The sequence below is a fragment of the Ciconia boyciana genome, chromosome 2 (genome assembly GCF_034638445.1).
Source record: "Ciconia boyciana chromosome 2, ASM3463844v1, whole genome shotgun sequence".
Lineage (NCBI taxonomy): Eukaryota > Metazoa > Chordata > Aves > Ciconiiformes > Ciconiidae > Ciconia > Ciconia boyciana.
In genome coordinates this window covers 142,309,758-142,324,458 of record NC_132935.1, presented here as the reverse complement: position 1 = coordinate 142,324,458, position 14,701 = coordinate 142,309,758, and the positions used below count along the sequence as shown (strand labels likewise).

The window sequence follows — 14,701 nt, the reverse complement described above, 5'->3', positions numbered from 1 at the left end:
AACGCTTCCTTCCCTGATTTATTCCATTGAAAGGAAGTCTAATAATACAGTGTACAACAGGGCTCTAAATATTGTTCAGTAAATTTGCCTTTTGGTGTGAATCACATACCAGAACTGTATTCAAATACTTCCAGATTCTTGACGTAAATGTGTGTTTCTTAGCTGTCCCATTTCCACTTCCTTTGTTGTGTTAGCTTGTTCTTTGTTTTTTTAATTGGAAGTAGAAGTAGCTACATTAATTACACATGTCTAATCAGACTTTCAGCTGGTATAATTCATTGCATTTACCAGGAAATCAGTGTAGCTATATTGATTTATCCCAGCTGAACATCCCCCCATAATACTTCTGAGCCGTGAACATGAAGCTGGCATATTTCTCAGGTAGATCTTTATAAGCATTAAGTATTAATGACTGTTTTATAAAGAGCAATGGATGTAATTTTACATATGCAAATTAGATATTTAATAAGGAATTAGAAGAAATTTTACAGCTTGAGAGAGAAGTCAAGACCATTTGGCTTGGGTGTGGTGTGCATGCAAGTCTCAGTGGGGGCATTGTGGTGCACCATTCTGGGCTGGTCTCCCAAACGGGGAAATCTAGAGCCCCACACCCAAATACAGTATTATAATGATAAAAGATACTGGTTGTTTATTGGTATGAATGGTAAGTTGTCATCTTCATGAAAGGTATGCAGGTCATTCTTCACACCAGTGCAGTGTTGAGTGCTGTGACCTCTCTTGATGTTCTTTTCATTTTGTATAGTTGCGATTATGTGCTAAAACTTTCATGTAAGTAAATTGTAGCTAGTGTTTACAAACTGAAGTTTTGCTGTATCACCGTAAAGTTTAAACCAATGGGTTTTCCTTTCCCAACTTAAATACAATGTATTTCTTCCAGTTTGAATCAACAGGACTGGGCCTCAGTAGCAGCAGATTACGCACCACACTGAACAGAATCCAGGAGAGTCTGATCGATCTGGTAAGTACCTGGATTTTGTTAATGCTCAGTGGAGTAGAGGTGTGTGTAGGAAATTTAGGAATTGTATTTCATTGTGGCTTTCTGATTTTCCTCTCTCTTCATATTCAGTGTCTGTAATAACAAAGGCTTAGTTTCATGGCATATCATGATGTAGATATCACTGTTGTATGAAATCACTTGTTTCTAATATACAACAAAACTAGTTTAATAGCTTTTGCTAGCTGTAACAACAAAATTATGCATTTAAATCTTATAATGTATCATGGTTCATGTAATAAAGAGAGACATTCCAGTATTATCCTTATTAAATGAGACATTTTTATAAAAAAACCCCAAAACACAAAACAAAAAAACCCAACACAATAGATGACTTGTTTTTCTTCAGTAGAAGAATAGCAAAACAGTAAGCCATCCTGAAGATCATTCACCTTACAAGATAATAGTAGTAGTATACTAAGTCCTTTGTTACGTCATTTCTGAATTGTGGGGAACTTTCCATGTCATTTTTTATAGATTATATCCCATTGGCCACTTCATGAGTTATTTTCAAAATGTGAAAAGTAAATATGGTGCTTATGTCACACTGGTAGTAGATAACTGTCCTTCACATCACATTACAAAGGGTAAACAGGAGACTTCAGGTAGATTTTTGTGAATTCAACTGAGCAGCAGAGTTTATAAAGAAATATTGCTAAGAACTATGCAAAAATGGAAATATGTAGTCCTTTTTTTCCATCTAAATATAAAACCCTTGAAACATTATGAAGAAATTTCCTAAGAGTATCATAAATGGCTTGTATAGTAATTAATACTATGGATGCTGCAGGAAGAATTTATTTTCTAAGGCTTTTGCCTTAGAAAGAAGTAGAAGACAGATGCTATGCTCCAACTTTCACAAGCATTTGGCACTCCACAGTATTGTACTTTATGCCTTTTTAATTCCTTGAAGTATTATGTCGAATCCTAAACTGTCCTTTCAGAGAAGCTTCTTAAAGGGTTTTGGGGCCATTTCTTATAGAGTCAGTAGAGGGAGCATAAGATAACGAATAACCCCAGGCCTCTATAAAACAGAAAAAGGCTAGTCCTATTGATATTCATCTCAAAGGTAGTCTATTCAGAAAGAAAAATTAATTCTAGGAAGATCTTGCAAATTAATCAGTTAAAGATTATGGAAAAATGGCAAGTTATGGAATTAATTTTTTAAACTTACTCTGTAGTCACAGTTCCTGACAATGCTTTACAGTCTTGAATTTTTTTTATCAGTCAAAATAATTTTTAAAAAATCATTTCTAGGAGTAAATTGGAAAAATAAAAGGACTTCTTTTCCTTCCTCAGTCATTTAACAATGCTGTAACAGATAATGTTAGTGTCAATTGAAACTAATAGTTTTGTTCCAGGTAAGATTTGAAGGGAAGAAGAAATCTTACCTAACTACTATTAACTTAAAGGCATTCCATGAGGTTTATTAATATCTTATGAACTTATGCTGGTCTTATGCTATAAATGGAAATTTTTCACTTTTTGATTCATGAGGAAGAAAAAGTCTTCTGGGTGTTTTTATTGTTTGCTTATTTTTAAGAGTTTATGAAAGCTGAGATTAATCTTCACTGCATCATAAAATGGGTATTACTCATGATTGTATGGACTGTTCTGGACTGCTCTCAAAATCCTCCTCTCTTATCTTTGATTATTGTAAATTGCTTTCTGAAAATATTCATGTTTGTGTTGTGGAGTTCAGTCTCATGGCTTGTTGGGAATTTTTTTTTTTTGCATTGTCTTCTATTCATGGTAACTTTATTAAGGAGCATAATTTCTGTAGCATTTCAATTCCTGATGGCAGCATCTTTCAATATTTTATTTTCATAAAGATAGTCGGAATCTGATAGTTTTGAATCTGTGACTAAGGCTCTGCCAGAACTACATGTAGATCAGAATAGTTCCTCTAATCTGTCGGTGCCTGTGAAGGTTGAGCTCTATGATCTATGTCAAGACTCTTTAATAATTTAGAATGGATCATTCCTAGCTTTCCTCTTGGACTTTGTCCATTCCTTTTTTGAGATACCAAGTGGATGAAGGCCTATTTATTCTATATTTATTGTCAGGAGAAAGAGGAATAATAGTTGGAGGGTTTAGAGGCCATCTCCTCCAGCTTTTTGTAGACTTCCTGTAGTTCCTGTTTGGGACTGAATTAGTGCTATCTAATTTACATCAGATACCTTTTAGGATACTACTTTTATTATTCAGCTGAATTTTAAGCTTCCTTTGTGAAGGAAAAAGCAAAGTGGAAGTGGGGTTCCACTTCTGGCGAAGTAAAGCCAAGCTGCATTAATGTTCTTTCTTGCATCTTTGAGGCATCTTCTGTGTGAAGAGTATGGAGGTCAATTGGAGGCATTCCCAATAGGACCTTATGGAGCTGCTCTATTCTAAGTTTATACTTCCCTATTATTACAATGCAAGAAGTGTGTGCCCTTTTAATATATACTGTACTTACAGTATACTCGCCATACTTGAGAGAGAAGTACTATCCTGGTTTTCAGTTGGACCACTGAGAGACAGAGAGTTGGGTTTCTGACTCACAGCCACTGAGCAAAAAGGCTGTAGCAATTTAAAGTGCTTCCTCTCCTCTTCCCTCCATCCCTCCTCATTCATCACATATCCCCTGCTTCTGCTGGAGGGTCCTTGTCCCCTCTAAGCACTCCTCAACTATAGCTGAATCACTTCTCCTCCGTTTCGCAATCTAATGCTTCATAGCAAAGCCAACTGTACCTTATAAACTGCAGCAAGTCCACTTGGAGTTTACATTAATGTTTTAGACTGTGAACAGGAAATAGCTGAGATGTGAACATGTGTTCAGTTGTGTTAACTTCACCACAGGGCAATAATGTGACACCTCAGCTGTGATACATATTATTCAATGTTCATATGCTGCTCCTACACTGATATAATCATAAACATTATAGTAAACAAAAAACTCCAAACAATAACCACCAAACCTCACCACTTCAGTTGGAAGTAAAAGTGCCCTTTCTCCTCGTGTTTATACACAAAAACATGCTTGTAATTTGGGTGGTTTTTTAATTTGGATGGTTTGTATGATGTAATCAAAATGACAATGATGAAGAGACTTAACTGTTTACAAGATTGAGCTCTTTAGGCACTACTGCTTTAAATATGCTTCCTATTTAAAGCTGTTATGTATATACCAGTAATGAGGTTTTGTCCAGCTATGGCTTTTGTTAATCTCTGCACTGCTAATATTGATACTGGTTTAAGTATGGTCTGAAATTTCTTTTGATATATAAATGAAATAGGTTTAGTTAAAAAATAAATAAAAAGGACCCACTGGTTAGCAAAACTGTCTTTATTTGCTTTCTTATAGTAAGTTATGTGGAAGTGTGCTGGGAGCTTATAGTAATTGAGTAACCAGTTTTCTGTGTCTAAGCTACTTGTCTTTGCCTTAAGGAAATACTTGTAGACAAACTCAAAAGTATAAAAAATACATGCACTTTGAGTGTTTTAAAGTAGATTAGGGTGCAGGTTCATTTCTGAGATGTAAGAGAACAATATGACTTTCAAAAATTTTTTTGGCTGCGTTGTACTGAACTTCATATGTGTATGTGAACTTCATATTCAGGCCTTTCCACAGCTAGTACAAAATAGCTTCAGTACAAGTTTCTGCTATGCAGCAGCTTCAGAGCTAATAATTTGGATCCTCCAGAAATAGCACTCTACAAGCTGTGTTTCATTCATAGCAGCAGGCTGTATTAAAAGGAAAACACAGAAGGAGGAGAGTGAAAAGGGGAGGAAGAAGTGCTGTTGTTTCAGCCTCGCTTGTAATGCTAAGGTGCAATTTTGATTAGAGCAAACACATCGAAACAAGTGCCCGTTTCTGAGCTGCCTACATCTCCTCACTGACAGTTCCCCTGAGTGGGATATGTAGAGATACCTACACACATTCGGTCCTTGAGTTTGTCATTTCTAACAGGAATGTGTTTTTGCAACAGTAATGATGTTCATATTAGTCCACTGAGACCAGTAAGCCCCCAGGTAGGTACAAGGCATCAATCAGATTGATGTGATCTATGATAATTGGTGATTCGGAAGGGAAATTTCTCCTTCGGATTCCTTGCTTTATCTGTCTCTAAGCAGCTTTCTTATCTTCACAAAATGTAACTTAGTCACAGTACTGCCATTACTGAGATGTTGTTTGTGAATGTCCTGTGTATGCAAATAGCTGCCTTGAGTGATACTGCTGCTTCCAAAAGTGAGATCATTGGGGCAAATAACCATGGAATACTCATAAATATTTCATTGCAAACTGGCTTGCTCAAGTAAAATGGAGATTTAGAATGACATTTGTCGTGCCTTACAGCAGTAGAAAATAAATCACTGCGGTAAAGTATATAAACATTGCAATGCAATGTATAGAAGAGTAGATGGAAGGAATCACTGGTATAAAGAAGTATTGGTTGATGTATTTTAGATTCTGTCTTTACTTTAGCTTTTGGGCTCTTTCCCCATAACGTATATATCTTTTGGCAGAGACAGTAGGTTAGAGATTGTTGGTGCAGAGATGGAAATGTAGATTTTTTTCAGCTGTACAAATAAGATAAGGAAAATGGGAGGAACAACTTTTTTTCTTCATGCCTGACTTTCCAACCCATTTTGGCTTTGACCCTTTGATGCTGTGGAACGGTACGGTTCAGTTACGCTGGTCCCAATTCTGGAAACAAACAATTCAGTTTTACTTAAAATGTCACAGCACAATCCTGTATTACTTAGTGTGGACATGTACCCTGTTATGTCCTGGTTTGGAATACCAATGGCAAGCTCTGGAGACTCTAGGCTGTGGAATTTGTTACTTGACGTGGCAGTGCCTAGCACAGGATGCTGCTTCTAAAAGACATAGCTAAGCTCCTCACTGAAATGGTAGCTGCTAGCTGTGATTCTTGGTGAGGTTTTGTTTGGCTGAAGATAATTTCTGCAATTTTTACAATCCTTGTTTGGTCTCTTGCTCCTTCAAAGAAAAAAAAAAGCCCGAAGAAAAAAAAAGAAAAGGCAATTTATGGGGTTTTTTCTTCCTCTCTTTGAAAAGATTTGTACAACATACATAATGACAATGTTTAAGGTGTTGTGTGAATTGCTTGTCAAGGGAAGAGAACTCTGTGTATACAAAGGAAAGTTCTGACATGACAAGCACTTTGAAAATATGCTAGGACTTCTGCAGCTGTTTTGCTTCCTCACATTATTCATTTAGAGCTCTTCACACAACTTTTTTCGTTTGCTTGACTATATTACCCAAGTAGACTGGAATGATTTACTGAAGTTTGCTAGCTTATTTCTTTGAATAAATTTTCTGGGTTTTGGCAATTGCTTTGTCTCTCTTTGGTCAGTCACTGAGCCATCTCATTTTAGTCTTCTAGACTTTAGTCTTCTAGACTTTAGTCTTCAGACTCTTCTTGCTGGGCACCCAAAACTTGGGCTGATTCCTAGTGCCAGAAGAGAGTGCAGGTGCCTGCAGAGGCACAGCTGAGCACCTGGGAACCAGAAGCTGCTCCTCCTGAAAATCTTTCTTTGGATAAGAAAAATGCTGCAGTAAAAATGCGTGTGACCGGACCAGATTGGCTTAGATGTTTTTGTAAGGTAGTGGTTCAGGTTCCCAAGGGTGTGGCAGTGGGCGTGCTTTTCTGCAGAGGCTCATTTGATGATTATTTTTAAAGCATAGTTAAGCACTCATTTTCTCAGTTGTCTATCAGCACACAGTGATTCCTGATAGAGGCCTTGTTGCGTTAGGTTAGACAAGATAGTAAATAAACTTGCTAACTTTTGGTAATTTTTAATGCAAAAAGTCTGCATTTAACTAACACTAAGAAATAAATAAAATGCAAAGATCCCAGAAGTTTCTACACAAATTTTATTGAAGTCTGTTACTGAAGCCAGTGGGACTGACCCAAATTAGGTTTGGGACATGCTTGTTTTGTGACAAAGAGCATGGAGGATCCAGTCTTGAAATCAGAAACCTCATGCCTACTGCAAGGCAATGCTGATCAATTCAGCCCTGGGGCTGGTGCGAAGTGCACTCATTGTAAGTGTTGGCAAGCTTGGGGATCCCTTGCATGGCACTTCATAATGCTGTAAAGGTATCACTTGCCTGCAAAGGATTGTAAATAAATAGAAAATTAATAGCATGGTTTCTCAAGATGGTTTGTTGTTTGGTTTTTAATGATCTGCTCTCTTAAAGTGTGTTGAGTGGTGATCATTGGAGTAGCTTCCATTGTTTACATTGGATTTAGTTTCCTAAGGGCTGAGTCAAGATTACCTGCTTTCTAAGCTTTGTGCCCCTTAGCAAGAAAATACTAATCTTTCAGCTTAAAATGTAGTAGGAGTATTGAAAAGTACCATTTTTAAATCTTAACACAATTACATTGTATTCAAAAAGCACTGTTACCCTTGAACGCAATGTGCATTTACAATTGGCTTTACCTGTCACTTTCAGCATCAAGTTTCAAGAACTATTAGGGATGTGTAAGTTTAAGGGGGAGGGAAAAAAAACTGACTTGTTGCTTTCAGTACATTTCTTCTAATAAAAATATTCTTGCATATTAAGCAACTACTTGGATTTAGTTCAGCTGTTTTCAGCTCAATTCAGCCTTTGAATACAATAAGGTGTTATGCTTTCTTTGATCAGTGTTTATTTTCTTGTACTCTATGTTCATGATATTACAGAAACTATCAATTACAGTTTCATAAACAGAGATGATAGAGCTATCCTGTCTTAGGTAGACATCTGGGGTCAGTCTGCTTTTCCTTCTCCATCAGCGCGCATCAAGTTCTTGGTAACAGTATTGGTATGTCAGAGCTGCTGTAGGCTCTTTGACTGCCAGAACTTTTTCAGATAGTCTGATTTTTTTTTTTTTCTGTGCCTTTCAAACACCACTTATTCCTTTAAGATCAGGATTTCTTCAGTAGCATTTAGAGGCACTGCCATTTGCTCATAGCAGAATCAAACTAAAATTGTTTCTATTGTGTATGTATATTAAATCAAAACAATTCTAAAGCTAAAGTATTATACAAAAAGTATTAGGTCAGGAGAAGCTCAGGAAAGGAAAGTTTAGGTCAGGAAAGATTATTGCTAATTAGTGTGATCTGCAGAACTTTGTGTACTGGGGACAAGTGGGGTTTACTGTTTTTTGTTTAAAGTTAGTGAAAGTGGATTATTATAATTAACTGTCAATTATCTCCACCATAAATGGCAGATAATCAGTTATTTTGGTCATAAGTTCTGTTGGATAACTGCAATAAATACATAATTCTGAGCTCATGATGAGATCGGGCCCCTTAAAAATGTCTCTCTTGCAAATTGCGTTTCAAACTTTTGACTTAGATAATTAGCTTAGGTGGTTTATACTTCTGATATAGGTAATTAGTAATAAGAAGTCTCTTCTTCCCAGTAAGATGGAAGGCTTAACAGAGGTTTGCCACTGGGTTCAGCCAAACTATTGAAATGGAAGTGTTCTCTTGTTACAGAAGACAATTTTTTTGAGGAAGAGATTGAAGGAGAGGCTTGTTCCTTACACGGATAAATTTACTCTTTTTTTCTTTCTATTCATTAAAGGATTTCTTGGGAATAAACAATTAAATGCTAAAGTAAAATACCCAACAATTAATCAAACAATATCACTCTCACACTTATTTGATACCTGTTATTTGCTAATACATGCCCTTCTGTTGTAAAAATGTGTTTCAGATGATATTTAATTCAAAGATAGATATGGCATAAAGATAATTCCCAAAGCACAACACTATAGCTCATACTACTGTTATTAGCAACCCTTAAACAGGTAAAGCAGTCATAAGCCTGCTTTAACACTTCTGTATCCTGATATTTTCAGGCCTCTATAGCAAAGCAGCTTTTGTAAATAATTGCTATTTGTGTATGCCAATCATGTGTAGCATTAGAAAACTCAGTTCTTTTCCTATGACAATATGAAGGAGTTAGACTAAGACTAGAGAAAACTGAATAGATAAGTCCTGCTGTAAGGTGTCTGCACGGAATGCTGGTTAACCTGCACTGCTGTACCTGCTAACCTGATTTGGTTATTGTTCAGATAAGTTTGGTGCTTTTGATGAAAGCTTTCTTAAAATCACTGTGGGTTTTTTCCTGTTTGGCAAGGAGGGAGAAAATTATCTTGTAGTTTGCATCAGTTCCACGTGTACCTTGAAATTATTTTATCAAATCTCTATTTTGCCCAGTTTGTTTACAAGGATGTCATGTAGGCTGTAATATGTCTTAGATAGAGCAGAATTGTGATATATCAGCAAGACCTCCTAGTCTGATGCAGAGAAAAGCTAAGCAAGTTTGTTCTGCTTTGGTATTGGTGTCTGCATGCTTGATGCTGGGTGCTACTTGGCAAGGGATGCAAAGAATAACAAGAAGGGCTTCTACAGGTATGTCAACCTGAAAAGGAAAGTTAAAGAAAGCGTACCTCCACTGATGAACAAGAATGGTGACCTAGTATCAACAGAAAAGGAGAAGGCTGAGGTACTCAACAACTTTTTTGCTTCAGTCTTCTCTGGCAACCACTCTTCTCACCCCTCCTGAATCAATGGACAACATGTTGGGGACCAGGGGGGTAAAGCCCCTCCCACTGTGAGGGAAGATCAGGTTCGTGACCACCTGAGGAACCTGAACGTATATAAGACAATGGGACCTGATGAGATGCATCCCAGAGTCCTGAGGGAACTGGCTGATGTAGCTGCTAAGCCACTCTCCATGATATTTGAAAAGTCATGGCAGTCAGGTGAAGTCCCTGGTGACTGGAAGAAGGGAAATGTGCCCATTTTTTAAAAGGGTAGAAAGGATGACTCTGGGAACTACTGACCTGTCAGCCTCGCCTCTGTGCCTGGGAAGATCATGGAACAGATCCTCCTAGAAGCTATGCTAGAGCACATGGAGGACAGGGAGGTGATTTGACACAGCCAGCATGGCTTCACCAAGGGCGAGTCCTGCCTGACCAACCTAGTGGCTTTCTGCAAGGTAGTTACCACATCTGTGGACAAGGGAAAAGCAATGGATGTCCTCTATCTGGACTTCTGTAAAGCCTTTGACACAGTCCCCCACAACATGCTTCTCTCTAAATTGGAGAGATACGGATTTGATGGGTGGACTGTTCGGTGGATAAGGAATTGGTTGGATGGTCTCATCCAGAGGGTAAGCGGTCAACAGTTCAGTGTCCAGATGGAGATCAGTGACAAGTGGTGTCCCTCAGGGGTCCATACTGGGACCAACGCTGTTCAATATTTTCATCAATGACATTGACAGCAAGATCGAGTACACCCTCAGAAAGTTTGCAGATGACACCAAGCTGAGTGGTGCAGTTGACACGCCTGAGGGGTGGGACGCTACCCAGAGGGACCTGGACAAGCTGGAGAAGTGGGCCTGTGTGAACCTCATGAGGTTCAACAAGGCCAAGTGCAAGGTCCTGCACCTGGGTCAGGACAATCCTCGGTATCAATAAAGGCTGGGGGATGATGTGATCGAGAGCAGCCCTGAGGAGAAGGACTTGGGGGTACTGATGGACAAAAAGCTGGACATGAGCCAACAATGTGCGCTCGCAGCCCAGAAAGCCAACTGTATCCTGGGCTGCATCAAAAGTAGCATGGCCAGCAGGTCAAGGGAGGGGATTCTGCCCCTCTACTCTGTTCTGGTGAGACCCCACCTGGAGCATTGCGTCCAGCTCTGGAGTCCTCAGCACAGGAAAGACATGGACCTGTTGGAGCAGGTCCAGAAGAGGGCCACGAAAATGATCCGAGGGCTGGAGCACCTCTCCTATAAGGACAGGCTGAGAGAGTTGGGGTTGTTCAGCCTGGAGAAGAGAAGGCTGTGGGGAAACCTTATAGCAGCCTTCCAGTACTTAAAGGGGGCCTATAGGAAAGACAGGGACAGACTTTTTAGCACGGCCTCTTGTGACAGGACAAGGAGCAATGGTTTTAAACTAAGGGAGGGCAGATTTAGACTGGATTTAAGAAAGAAATTTTTTACAATGAGGGTGGTGAGGCACTGGAACAGGTTGCCCAGAGAGGTAGTGGAGGTCCCATCCCTGGAAACATTCAAGGCCAGGTTGGACGGGGCTCTGAGCAACCTGATCTAGTTGAAGATGCCCCTGCTCTTACAGGGTGGGGTTGGACTAGATGACCTTTAAAGGTCCCTTCCAGCCCAAAGCATTCTGTGATTCTACAATATGTTCTCAGTGTAACTTGACGTTTCTTGAAATTAAAGTTGGGATGGCTGCTATTTAATTTCCTGGCTTCTACTCTCCTCCTTGTCTTTCTCCTCCTTCTCTTGAGATTGGCATCGTTTCGCCCACTTTCAGTTTTATGAGACTTCTGTTCTCTATGGGACATCTGTTCTCCATGGGTACTCAAAGGGAATCTCTGACAACAGAGATTGTCTTGCAGATTTTCTTAAATTACTGGAAGGGTTAACTTTAACAAGCCCAGTCCATTGCAAAACATCTGATTTCTTTAAATAGTCTGTAGCCTTTTTTCCTGTTCTAGCCTGAATGTTTTGCCCTTTTATTGCTGGTTTCAGTCATTTGATCATTTCTGTTAATGAAGACTGGAGAAGAAAACACATGCATCACTGAAACTCTTTCAGAATCATCTTGTGCTTTTCTTCGGGATTGGTACACCAGCTGTTTCCTTGGGCTTCCTTTTTGCTATCAACATGCTTTTGCAATGCCTGCTTTTTAGAAAAGTCAGAATGAAACCCTCATACTGTATTTGGCCAGTATATTTGAACCAGAGTTTGACTCCCTGGTTGAACTCAAGCATGTCTTTGATTTAGCCAGTTGTCTCATGTACATTTTGTGTCTTCAGGTGCAACACAATTTCGGCATTTAAAAGGGTCACAAGATATTTACCTTCATAGGAAGCAGGCAGGTAGAAAAAAAGTTGTTTCAAATGTATCTCAATACTGAAGAGACAGGCAACTTTGAAGTGCAATAAATAGAAAATTAAGTCTTTATAATATTTGTTTTTTACATAATTTGTAATTAGTCTTTGAAAGAAACGAAGATGCATAAATCTTTACCACTGATACTCCTCCCCCAGCTCTGTGGCTCACTGTCTCTCCCAAGAATAGCAAATTGGTTGGTGGGCCGTGGGTTTGGTTTTTTTATCATGTGGAAACATTTCAAAGCTTCTCTTTTTTTTTTTTTTTTTTTTTTTTTGGTTTGGGTTTTTTGAGAATGACATGAAGTGAAAAAGAAAAGAGAAGGCAGAGAAAGAGTGGATTTTGATAGTTAATCAGTGGTGTCTTTGGAGCAGTTAATATTTTTAAGGAATTGACTGTTATGCCTAGATGATTAGATGTTATTGCCTGTGTGCACTATACTTGTGGATGTGCTAGGTAGGTACCTTCAGAGCTGCCTGAAAGACATTACATGAGTTTTAGCAAGTATCCAGGCCTTTTGGCTTGCTTATCCATTCTGGTAGACTCAGCAGAGTGCAAACTTCACGGTATTGTGAAATGTCTGGGCAGTTTCATTGCAAATTTATCTGTCTGAATGTGAACACAGATCAGAGCAAAGAAAATTCATTTTTCAAATAACATAGTGATGTGGCTAGCCTTTATAATGATTCCCATGCTCAGTGCAACTGTATCTGATCGCATTTACCATAAGCTTCTTTTAGAAGTTTTATCTTCTGCTCATTGAGCTATTTCTGTGAGATATTTTAGGGATACAAATGATGTGTTGATGGTATTACTCAGTCAGCAGTCTTTTGTTTTTAACATCAGAATTTCTGTGGGGATCCTTGAAGGCTCCCTGCTTTATCTGCTTTCTGCTTTTGTAACTGTTGTGGTTTAGCCCCAGCCAGCAACTAAGCACCACGCAGCCGCTTGCTCACTCCCCCGCAGTGGGATGGGGGACAGAATCGGAAGAGTAAAAGTGAGAAAACTCGTGGGTTGAGATAAAGACAGTTTCATAGGTAAAGCAAAAGCTACACACACAAGCAAAGCCAAACAAGGAATTCATTCACTGCTTCCCATGGGCAGGCAGGTGTTCAGCCATCTCCAGGAAAGCAGGGCCCCATCACGCGTAGTGGTTACTTGGGAAGACAAACGCCATCACTCCGAATGTCCCCCCTTCCTTCTTCTTCCCCAGCTTTATATACTGAGCATGATGTCATATGGTATGGAATAGCCCTTTGGTCAGCTGGGGTCAGCTGTCCCAGCTGTGTCCCTTTCCAGCTTCTTCTGCACCTGGCAGAGCATGGGAAGCTGAAAAGTCCTTGACTAGTGCAGCAGCAACTAAAACACCCCTGAATTATCAACACTGTTTTCAGCACAAACCCAAAACATAGCCCCATACCAGCCACTATAAAGAAAATTAACTCTATCTCAGCTGAAACCAGGACAGTAACTTATTACAGAATTTATTTTTTAGAAGTCTGAAGATACTTTCCTCACCATTGATAGTGAGAACTCTGCTTTCCCAGTCTGCACTTTGTTCCATCTGCTGTAACCCGTATTTGTGTTTGTGTTTGACGTCTTCGGGAGACGCAGAACTGAAAGAGCCTTTCTGAGTTATCAAATCCAGCTCCCTGTTGCCTTGGGCTGTCACATCACAGGAGGCAACTGTCAAATAAAATACAAGATGGTTAAAGTGGAACTTGTGATCTTTTTGTCCCTCCACACCTCAAACTATTTTTAACTGCTTGGACATTATTATCTTCTTGGTTGTCTTATATTCTTAATGTCACTTTTGGCTTGGTTTTCATCCAAGCAGTAAACACATTCTGGTGCTGCTTTGCCTATAGCAACAAAGTCTTGGTCTTTCTGCTCATTCTGTATCACATAAATTTTCACCAAGTCCTTACACATTTTGACATAATAAATTTTCACCTATACTGCCTTTAATTGCTGCAACATGACCACAATGGGTCTGTCAGACATTTTGCTACTAGAATAACCTCCCTGTTGCTTTTCCCTTTTTCACCTGATCATCTGTGCAGTACCTTTCCTCTTGGCTTTTCAAGTTCTACAATGCATATTCTTCTTGTCTCAATCCTGATATTTAGAATGAGTTAGACCACCACTTAGTTCCATCAGTGTTTCTAGTGCTCTCCTTTTCTTCTTAAGCAAAACTGTCTGAAAAACATGTGTGTGGCAATTATTCTATTTCGTGTCACTCCTCACCGTTGTTCTCTGCTGTGAAGCCTAGATGAAACTCCTGGTGACTGTTGTGGTCAGCCTGAGTCTATTTTTCTTCCTCCTGCTCCTGATTCTTCAGTTACTTCACTGAAATTTCCTCTCAATTTATTTCTGTCTACAAATGGAAAAACAAAAAACCCAAACTGCAAAGCTGCTTTATTTATTATCATGGTTTTGGCTTCATCTTTGTCCAGTTTTACAGCAATCTGAGAACTATGCTGTTTTGTTTTTTGAGACCAGCCATAAATGTCATGTTTAAGCATTATTGTTGTCATATTGGTTGTGTGTTCATACATTGCTTTACAGCAGACATGTTGTGCACCTGATCTTGCTTTTGAAGAAATAATTTTTACCACTACTTTGTCACTGTGTTATTGCTCAAATTTATTTTCATTCCGTACAAACAGGCTCATTTGTTGTAGCAACTGTCTGGCCACAGAGTTTCTATCCCAGGGTCATTTTTTCTTTTTGTCTCTTTTTTTTTCTTCTTCTTTTTTGCATCTTTT

General features: G+C 38.9%; 1 protein-coding gene across 3 annotated transcripts in view; it reads left to right on the top strand.

Annotated features, from left to right (window-relative positions):
* VPS50 (VPS50 subunit of EARP/GARPII complex) overlaps positions 1 to 14,701 on the top strand; it is a 103,942-nt gene that overhangs the window by 79,055 nt on the left and 10,186 nt on the right. For all 3 annotated transcript variants that reach the window (XM_072854260.1, XM_072854258.1, XM_072854259.1), the window contains one exon: positions 899 to 979. In XM_072854260.1, the coding sequence (XP_072710361.1) occupies positions 899 to 979 (81 nt within the window). The remainder of the gene's footprint in view (positions 1 to 898; positions 980 to 14,701) is intronic.